Raw genomic sequence first — 10,851 nt, 5'->3', positions numbered from 1 at the left:
GCTCTTCCGGAGAGGTATTTTCATCCAGGTTATTAAGGGCGTTTTCCACCCGGGCCAGACGACCTGACAGTGACAGGAGGAGGTTGACCACTTTGTCAAGGTCACCGATAAACATCTTGAATTTGTCAAACTCATTTGGTTTGCAGACGTCTTTCACAATGGCCTCCACTTCCTCCCCCAGTATGTTGTTTGCTTGGATGTCTTCCAGAAGTGTCTCCCGTGCTTCCCTCAGCACTTGCAGCTTCCTACTTATGCTGTCAATGAGTTCTTGCTGTGGAAAACAAAGGGGATGAGAATTTGTTAGCACTACTGCATTCTTCTCCACTTCTCAAAGTCACATCAAAAATCTAGCATTTTAATACACTGAAACTCCCATGTGGCTTTGACAATGAGTGCACTACAAATAAATACATGTCTAAGTATATGTCTAAGGTCTATACCTGTGGATCCAAAGACTCAGGATGTAGGTCTATGATGCTCAGCTTGAGACCTGTGTTAAAGCCATTTACCTCTGTGGCAAAAGATGAAGGACTTCCACCCCTGTAGCAAGCACTCCTGCTGCTTCTTTGAACAGCTTCAAAGCCTGCTGTGGAACAGCATAAAGTACAGCACAACCCTGTCTCCCTAAATACCAGGCCCATAATACCCTTCTGAAGAGCTACACTTAGGAATATAAACAGTACCAGGAAAACAATCCTGTATTTGCCAAATGATGCAGTTAAAACTAGGGCACGCTCTAGCTTTTTCTCCCTTTTTGCATAATATTAGCAATCCCTCCAATAGCAGCCCTTCCATTCTCAGAAAATCTTAGCGTGAACAGTGCCTTACAACACTTCCATGGGGAAATCATAATCCCCGTGGCACAGAAGAGGGAACAAAATCTGCTTCTGTATCACACGACGCAGCCCCACGCAAAGCAGCTCTGCCGAAGGAGTGAGCAAGCACCTCTGTCTGTCACTGTTCCAGGCCAGGTGAACACCTCACCTCACCCACAGCTTGTCGGGGTTTTTTTTGTACAAATGCCCATGGTCTGGGATGCACCTGCCCTGACATAGAAAAAGCATGTTGGGTGGTGCATCAGCAGCAGAGCCAGGCTGAGAACCTTAGGGCTCCTTCCTCAGTGCCCTGTGCGTGCTGCCCAACCTCCTCCCTGAGTTTGGGCAAGAGGTCCTGCTTCTTGCAAGTCCTTTGACTTGTGCTTGTGCACAAAGGGTGGAAGTCAGTTCAGCTAGTCATCCACTCTAACAGGACATGAATCACACCCTAAAAGTGCCTCATTCATTTCAATGTAGATGTCTATCTGGTATGCACCTAATTTCAGGTAGGAAAAATTTCCAAAGTGTTCTCTGAACATGCATCTCCGTGCAATTTCTAAATGAAAATGACATCCTTTAAAACAGACATTATTGCACAGTACCGCTTCAAATTTATTATTTTTTAAAAAACATTACTCACGACATTCCTTAGGAACTGTGCTTCCTTAATGCAAATTTGATTACAAGCCTTCACGATTACAGAGAAACACACTGATAGCAGCTATGCTCTCGGATGCCACTGAACAGTCATTGCCGATTTATTTTGGGAACAAAAGTACCCTCGAAACCCAAGGCTGCCGTCTTAACAGAGAGCAACTACACCCTGAAAATTTAGCAGCCTTTTTCAAAGTAGAGAAATTCAACACAGGGATTATCTGGCTGGGTTTTCTCTTTTTTGATTTAATATACTCAGACCAGGTTAATCTGGATTTGGGTTATCTGTTAGTCTGGGTGCCCACAAGATTAAGGTAGTAAGCAGTTCTACAGATGCCTGCTTTACTGACTGATTAATCTGCAGGATTTGATTTTTTCCCCCCTTCTCTCAATGGGAATGCAGTTTGATTTGGATTATGTAGGTCACAGTGCCCTGCTCTCATTCCCCTCGGGTGACACGCACGTGCACAACGCTGCCGTTTCACCATCCGAAACGCAACGGGACGCTGGGGAGGTCTGTGGTACTGGCTCAGGTTTTTCACTTCCGCAGCTGTGCTGCAGCTTTCTCTCAGGAAAACAAAAAAGCTATACGTGTGCTCAGCATTTGCCAGTCTGGTCCAACAATCCAGATCAGCTCGCTCAAAGTTTCCTTCTTAAAAAAGAAGAAAAAAAAGCCACCTCCCCAGTAGCATCCTATTTAGATGTCCCCAAGTAGCTGGAGCTAGCCTGTAAAGGACCAGTTTTACAGCTGAGAAGGCCACAAGAGCCTTTCAAACTGTGATATCTATTAGGAATTCAATGATGATCACCGACTGCTTCCTATTCAGATGCAGTAGCCTTTGGATGCAGCAACTGTGAGCTCACTACTTGCTTTTGCTAACCAGCAGAAAACCTGCATTATGTTCATTATCGACTGAGCCAGAAAAGCTCCAATTTACATCTTGAAACCAGCAGATGAATAATTTATAGCTATGAATTCTGTACCAGTAAACAAGACAACAAGAAAATTTCACCCTTTCCCAGTAATTTGTGGAGATCTGACTAGCAACACAGAACGTAGCTCAACAGAGTGCTGCTCAGGTGGGCTCACTCCTTGGCATGATTTACAGAAATTACTCTGCTCACCACCCCATTTCACATGAAATTCAGGCTTAAAAGCAGATGAAATTTGGTATATTTCCATTATTTTTACACTCTTCAGGAGCTGCTGAAATTTTCCTAGAGGCAAAGGGGGCAATTTCTACTCAGCCACACACAGGTTTTGCTAAAAAAAAAAAAAAAAAAAAATCAACAAAGCAAGCAACACTCTTGTAACATCTACATCTGTTCAATATTTTGTAATTGTGTTAAAACTACATAAAACTCAGCACATGAGAAACATACATTCTATTCCTGATAGCTGAAAATAGTGGCATCAACCCAAATAAAAAAATTAAATAACAACACTATATGAAATTCCTGTATTTATTTTAAAAGAAAAAAAAAAGCACACCATATTTCTGGTTTGCAGATCAGAGGATGACAAGCAGTACAATCATTACCCAGTGGACTGTGATTATGGTGTCTCAGAACAGAACTGACTGATTTCTTGGGACCAAGGAACAGGTTCTGGGCATACACCACCTCTAAAATAACTGAAGTCATAAAGTGTACTATTCTACATTCTGGTTGTTTTATAAAGATGCCTTGACCCACTTACCAGGAGTTTTATACGTTTTCTGACAAGATGCAAGATGAAAGCCCACTGAAGTGAGTGCTCACACCCTACTGCATGTGGAGGAGCAGGGAGAGAAGTAAGCAGCAACGCCTGCGTGGCTACGACAGTATGTACACTCAGAGAAGAAGCTGGGGAGCTCGGCTAGAAGCTCTTCATTAAATGCTTCCTATCTCATATGATCAGTGGTATTAACTGGGGCTGGGAAGTGGAGGGAGGTGCATGTAGAAGGGTGAACCACGATTTTCCTTTTAACAGACACCAACACAAATAGCACTTTTGCTTATAAACTTCCGAGTACTGAGTTTGTTGGGAAAATCAGAAAGGTTTCATTTTAATGCATCTCCATAAACACACTCCATATTCATGAGAAGAAAACTAATTCTAGCAAGCATGGTGAACAGCACCAGATGAAACCAAATGATCCCAAATGGAGTGAAATCCTTCATCTGCCTCAGCAGTTGAGCCTGGCGAGAGGGTGACCCCCGCCCCCGGCAGCAGCGCTCGCCGCACCGACCCGTGGGGGCCAAGGGACGCTTGGCGAGCTGGATGAAAACCAGGGTGCTCACAGGAAACACCACGGGCCCCTCAAATGCAGCACACCCGCTCCCGCACTGAACCAGAGCTGGGATCTCCCAGGGGATCTCTCATTCATACCAAATACATATTCCTAATGTTTAATTCCAAGACCTTTGCTTGGGACTGGACTACTCAATGCCCCCTGCCCTGGCAGCTGATGATTAAGCAGAGAGCTGACTGTAACAGAAATGGTTTGCACACTGCTGCGTTACTGGCTTAAGGAAACAGAGTTAAACTGCATCTCTTCAACTGATGGAACAGACCATTTCCTCCAGCTTATCTGTACCAGGAGCTATGATTAAAATATTTTATGTCAAATCACTAATGAGATGATTGCAATGATTTTAACGTAGGACAACACTTGCTCAAACCACAGAATGTCGTTATAGCATCATCTGAATACCAAGGGGATTATGTTGACCTTAGATCAGAAACAAAACACTAAAAGATAGGGATGAACACAAGTGAAGAAGGCTGTCCCCTTGTGATGAGTAACTCCCACTGAATCCACCAAGCTCACAAGCTTCCTCCCACCATTACTGTTATTAATTTAGGAGGCAGGAGAAGGCAAAGTGGTTTATTGCTCATGGGGAAAAAAAAAAAAAAAAAAAAAATTGGGCAGGGGTGGTGGTGGGCAGGGCTCTGTTCCTCCTCATGTTAAACCCAAATCCTGAACCCAAATTTCAGAAATATGGAGCAGCTACAACCACCACCAGTAACACTGGGATACATGAGTGCTACTGCTTCTTTGTACATAGCAAGTGAGAGAAACACTAGAATCTCAAAACATCTCCCCTCGGGACCTCCCAAAATGTGCATCAACCTGCAAAAAGCACCTAATATGAAGTTCCTAAATTCACAGTTGGACACTTAACACACACCACTCTCCCACCTACACCACCCCCCACAACAAATCCAGCCTGATTTTCCAAGTGATTCTGTACATCTAGAAGGCTTTTTATTTAAAGAGGTTGTATCTAGCAAGTTCACAGTTAATGAAATGCCCACAACTGAGAACCTCCTATTACACTTCCAGAAATGTGTTTACCTTCTTTTCTGACAGGTCATGATCCAGCTCGTCTTCAGAATCATCCTCGCTCTGCTGCTGTTGCTGCTGCTCCTGCATGTCCTTCATTTTAATCAGCAGCTCTGCCTTCGGTGCAGATGTGCTGTAGTAAGTAGAATTGGTTGTCAGGGAGATGGCAGATGGTGTGTTCTGCTCCTCTTTCCTGGTAAAAAGTCAAAACTTTCATTAACTTCCTTGACATGCTAACCACTGAAAAGAAAGGACATTCTTTTAGAGCTATCATTTCACCAGGCAATAAGGGGATTCAACAGCAAGCCAGTACCTGTATAAATAGGATAAATAAATACTGGCTATGAAGATAACTTGTATGAACTCGGCACATGCCCACCGAAAGCTAAACCTGAAGTAATGCAGAAGACCTTTCACCATTACAATGTTTCAAATGGACCTAAGATACCTCAGCTGGAAACAAAACGTAAAGTTACATTTTACTAAGTAGTGCAACACCTTGGTGTCATAGAGAGTATCCTCCCACACTGCCAAATACGGGACACTGCAATGTAAGCATTTATATTTTTTACTACAGAATTACACATGAGCTTGTCAAGAAGGCTACAATTTCACTTGATAACTCATATCGAGTAAACAGAAGACCCACAGAACATTAAAATAGATGGAATTTAAATATTTTCTTACTTTGTTCTCATTCGTTTCCAGGAAATGCCTCATGCCTGCTTCAAGTTTACCTTTGTAAATTTTCATCACATTAAAAAGGCTATGTGCCTTCTCTATCCAGTTACCAGACCAGATGATCTTGGTAAAATACCTAATCACTATGAAATAGGAGAGGTGAATTATTCCTTAAGTTTTCACACAAATAGTTTTCAACTAGGTCTCGGGAAACATTTCGTAATGTACAACATTGTTCTTTTTCTGTCATTAATGGTGTCCCTAGCAGAATTATGCTTGACAGGTGTTCTAATGGAAAAGCCTTAGAAAAGCCCCAAACCTCAACAGCAGGAAGATCCTCACCTTCAGCCCCCTAGGAAAACTGACCCAGTTTGGACAGCAGCTTACACGGAACCACTGGCCTACAGAAAGTAATACTCACTTCTCCTCTGAAATTTTTGGAGAAGGAACTTTTGGCAGGAGCTTCCTACGTTGCTGAGCTTCCTCTAGGAGGTGTTCATCTTTAGGGAATATACCAACCATCAGATCCATTGTTGTTTTTATTTTCACATTAGGATCTAGTATGTCTGCTAGAGATTTATCTCTTCCCACAATCTCTCTGGCTAGCTCCTCTGACTTCCAGTCTTCGAGGGTCTTCTCTTTGGCCTTTACATAGCTGACTGTTGGTGTGGCAGCATTGCTGTCCTTCAAGTTGCTGCCAGGTTCTTCAGATGGTTGAGGATCAGCTGGTTTGGTTCTGGCTTCTGGCTCTGGCTCTACACCTTGCCTGGTGTAAGCACAGAATCGTGAATAGGACTGCTCAGAAGTGCTGAGTGTTTTAATTTGGTCCTTTTCCAAGCCACTGGGTAAAGCAGGAGGCTCCATAGTACTGACAAGACTTTGCCGACTCTCCTTCTCTGCGTTGCTCTCGGAATGAACTATCTTGATGGGAACCATTTTCACTGTAGTATTGTTGTCGATAACTCTTTCAATTCTGGAAAATAAGGAAAATTCACCTTTAGAAAGGGGAAGAACCCTACATCTCAGTCCTCACCTGCAAATCTGCGGGGAAGCCCCAGCACAAAAAAAAGGTAGATAAGAGATCTAGGGAACGGAATATTCCTCGCAGTGTATCTCACAGCCCAAATCTACATGTTTTATCTTCTGCCCACATACTTTAAACAGCGTTAGTTCATTTTTTAGTAATCCTAACATCAGCCATACACAATTACTCACGGTACAGGGCTTCTATTTGTTTCTATGACTGTCAGGGCCCAATCTCAGCAGCCAGGCCCCAGATTTGAGACAGTGATGCTGAACTGTCTTTTAACCCTTTTGTTAATGCACTTCCAGAGGAGAAACACGCCTCGAGCTCAGCCTCATTGCCTCACACAGATCCATCAGTGGCCTCAGCTTTTGGCCTGACAGGCAGCTTAGCTGCCTGGGGAATTTGTGATGCTTCATGTCAATTCCCAGCTCTTCCAAGGGAAGAGACAACAGAGCAGATGGAAGCATCCTGCAGGCTAGGCCTTTGCTGGGCTACGAGAATAACAAATAATGACACATGGAAAACCTGGAAATTATTCAAAACTTAATTACATGACTTTAAAAAAATCAGCCGTATTGGTAAAATTTCACACAATATAGAAGTTTAATACATAGATCCCAGCAGAGCTTTAAGCCCTACACTTCAAGAAGAAAAACCAGCCACTGAAGAGGGTAACGCACAATTCTAGACATTCCTTTTAAGGGAAGCTTATAGCAAAATTTCTGTACTGCATAGCGCGAAGGGCCACCTTGGACATTCAGTAAAGCAAACTATTTAAAGAGGAGGCTAACTTTTATTTTTATATTGGACAATAACATGTTAAATAACATTACTGAAACATCTGCACTCTATGTAAACCATATATGAAACTGAAGTCTAGTTCAGTGGTTTTGAGTTTGCAGAAAGTTTAAAATTATTGTCATAATGTGGGTTTGGAAGCCCTACAGCAAGTAAAGGAACATTGCCTACTAGCTAAAATATCTGGTTTCATCTGGCTGGGTAGCTTGCTGCCTTTCGGATAAATGAGCAGGACATACTACAGCTCTTTTCCTCTAAGTGTGGGTGTGTCACTTTCCTTAAAAATAAACTTCTACTTTATTGTGCTGTGCTTTTCTTTCATAAGGAATAGCAAAATCTGTTTGACTTCACATTTTCTGGAAGTTGTATTTTATATTTTAAAGGTGTATTTGCTTCTGAATGTATGCTGAGCCTCCCAGAAGGTATTTGCTTCCCTCAAGGGCTCTGCAGACATGCCTTGGCATACCAATCCAACTTCTGGGGCAGGTCTTCCAGCCCATGCTGAGCCTCCCCGACTCCCATTCAGTCAGGGTGTTTTCATTCAAGGTGACTGTCATTTTGAAGGGCTTGTTCCTGTGGCTGCTGCTGAGCCCCAGCTCCCTGCCTGCAGACCTGAGCTCTCTCCTGGCTGCCGTGGAGCTGGGCAGAGGCCTGCCACTGCCCCAACCCTATCTTTTGTTTGTTTTTAAATAAAGCCCACACCTTTTGGACTTCACCAGACTGTGAAGAACAACACATTTTTCAATTTGGGGAAAATACCAGATGCACGCCTAAGCGTGTGGGGGACAACTGGAAGAAGTGAGCTGACTGCAATCCCTTACCTAAAATGCCCAGCATCTGTTTTGCGACAGTAAGTACATTCCTCTCGGGCTAGTAAGATTTTCCAGATACTTAAGGCATCATCAAGTCAACTGGTTTCAGCCAGACAGTTCAACATCAGGTGCTTCAGCAATTCAGTTTCTGCAGCTCCTGTCCTCTTGATTTCTGAAGGCTTTCCATTTGTGGAACTGTGGCATGGAACTTTGATTTGGAGCAACTCTGTGGCCATTATGAAGCTTTACTCCGACCACGAGCCCAGTCACTCCTTGACCTCAGTGTATGTTTATTGGAGACCTACTGATGCACTTTTTAAATCTGTACTATTGCTGAACAGTCTTCTTTGGAAATAGCTGGGTTCTGCATAGCATCAGTATTTCCCCACACTACAAAGTTCTGCCTAAAATGCTGTGGGAGACCCTGCACGCTCACTCAGTTTATCCTGTTGCTCAGGAAGACACCTTTCTTAAAGAAAAGTAAGCAGCTATGTGCTGACACCATTATAACCACCCATGGCATGCAAACTGGCATGTCCAAAAGCACATATACAAGGAGCCAACTGAAGTAATAAGCCAAATCTAATTAACTGCATATTAAGATAAGGCTATTTGACCTATTTTACTTATATGAAGTAACTATCACATAGAACATACCATACAGAAGGAGCAGAGGTATAACCCATGTCTTTCCTTTCTTGCCATAGCTGTTCTATTGAGTAATGTCAAATTAACTGAGGATAGCACATTGTGCACAAGTAAGAGCTGTCCATGATTAAGAATTTTGAATGTTAACAAAAACTTTCCAGGGTGTGTTATCATTCAGATATGGGCAAGTAATCAGAGGCACGCCTCACTGCTCAGTTAAACACTAAAGCTTGGTAAAAAGGAAGGACAAATACAATTAGTTTTCTATGCATCCCTAATATCTACTCATAGAGCAATACATGAAGGAAGTCATGACTGTCATCTGCCTTGGTACACAGACACTAGGGTTCACGTGACACGTTGCACTTTCCATAGTAAACTGTGTTATTACTTCATGTTAAAAACACGGCAGGATGAAATGTCATTTTTTTCTGCTGGTTATAAGTGGAAACCATCAAAGCATGTCTAGGAAAAACAGCAATTCCTGTTTGCTATATCATAAGGCACACTGGAAAACAGCATGATTGAGTCTATTCAACCGTTTCCATTACAGAAAAGAAAGGCTATTCCAAAATATTTTTGCTCAGAGAAGCCACCTCTACATTCATTTGGCTTGGAGGATTTGTTTTCATTCTTTAACCAGGAATTACAGTGCTGAAGGATTTATGAAAACTAAGATTCCTGAGCTTCCTGGAAGAGTTTGTTTTCTTGTGGGAGATAACCTTTTATGATGTTAGCAGCCTATGACAGACACAGCAATCAATTAATTTCAGTTGCTTGTCTAATTCTGAGTTTATCTAGGACTGACACTTTCCTGCTCAATCTTCATCCCAGCCCAAGACAAACACTGTTGCAGACCCCTCTGCAGACTACCTGGAGCACCACGTTTCATCATAAAAGCAACGTGACAACAGTCATGATTTGGCAGTGTACCTTGTTGTGTGCACTTTCAAAACAGATGTTCTCACAAAAGATACAGCCTCCCTTCCCACATCTGCTTTGTCCCTACACCAATTCATATTGATATACAGACTTGAGCAGGGGAAATGACAACAGAGAATCTTCTGATTTCACCCACACTTATGGTGGAAAATCTATTTGAATCCAACCCTTTCATTTCCTACTAACTACCAGCTGTAACACCTGAGCAGCATCAGTCAATTAAAAGAAAGCACAGAGCACTTGAAGGACTTTAATGGTACCAACTGGAATTTCACACAAGTCTTAGGTCTCTCTAGGACACGCTGCAATGGCTTACGCTTAATGAACATGTACAATGTGCTTTCAGTAAACAAACATTCATCAAAAAGGAGTGTTAATAAAATAGAAGAGCAGTTACACCTAGTACCTGGCTGGGTTCTCATCCTGTAAGGACACAGGAGGTTTATCAGTGAGCTTCTGTGGTGCAAACTGAGGAGAAGGGGACCTTGATGTCTCCATGCCAGGTTTTTGAAGATACCGATGCTTGGAAGACAATACAGACTCAGACCTAAGGTGCGTTTTTTCTTCTAAGTGCTGACAAACATTCTCCGTGGATGACACTTGCTGGAGCTGCTGTAGGTTAGCACTCTTCAGTTTTCCATTGAAAGCTGCAGGACTCTGACAGAGAGAGGAGTGACTGGCCAACACTTCAGCGGAGCTGGGGGATGAGGACGGAAAGGGCCGGCCGGGTGCTGCCAGCAGAGATTCAGCAGAGGTGCGGAGCAAGGGCGCACAATTGTCCGGTCGCCGGTACTTATCTCTTTTAGGCGGTGGTGGCCTCTGAGGAGCAGGTCCACGCTTCTTGTTCGGCGGCGCTGGCTCTATGCCACTGGCCAGGCAGGAGCGGTTCTCCTCGAAGGTCTCTGAGCAGGGCAGCTGAGGCAGGCTGCGGTCCTTGCTCCTCTCGTTCACGTTCTCCTGGGAGTACCGATAGTCGCTGGGCAACGTCCCGGACCTCCCGCGGCTCTCGTGAGGCGGAACCACAGGCTCGCGCGCGTGCAGAGGTCTGACAGGCGGCCTCCACTTGTGGCCTGAATACGGGTCCAGCTGATCCTGCTGCTCCCGTGGGTTTTCCCTCAGGGCCCCTGTGTCCGCTTGCCTAGAGA

At 43.6% G+C, this 10,851-nt stretch overlaps 1 protein-coding gene across 1 annotated transcript in view; it reads right to left on the bottom strand.

Annotated features, from left to right (window-relative positions):
* LOC103781822 (protein Shroom2-like) overlaps positions 1 to 10,843 on the bottom strand; it is a gene marked incomplete at its 5' end in the record, with an annotated part of 14,625 nt that extends 3,782 nt beyond the window's left edge. Inside the window, 4 exons of the mRNA XM_008949545.1 lie at positions 3 to 271; positions 4,811 to 4,991; positions 5,901 to 6,452; positions 10,113 to 10,843. Of these exons, the coding sequence (XP_008947793.1) occupies positions 3 to 271; positions 4,811 to 4,991; positions 5,901 to 6,452; positions 10,113 to 10,843 (1,733 nt within the window). The remainder of the gene's footprint in view (positions 1 to 2; positions 272 to 4,810; positions 4,992 to 5,900; positions 6,453 to 10,112) is intronic.
* Positions 10,844 to 10,851: the final 8 nt, after the last annotated feature.

Source organism: Merops nubicus, unplaced genomic scaffold, assembly GCF_000691845.1.
Source record: "Merops nubicus isolate BGI_N331 unplaced genomic scaffold, ASM69184v1 scaffold20581, whole genome shotgun sequence".
Classification (NCBI taxonomy): domain Eukaryota; kingdom Metazoa; phylum Chordata; class Aves; order Coraciiformes; family Meropidae; genus Merops; species Merops nubicus.
The sequence above is the reverse complement of the archived record's forward strand: the minus strand, read 5'-3'. Positions and strand labels throughout refer to the sequence as shown.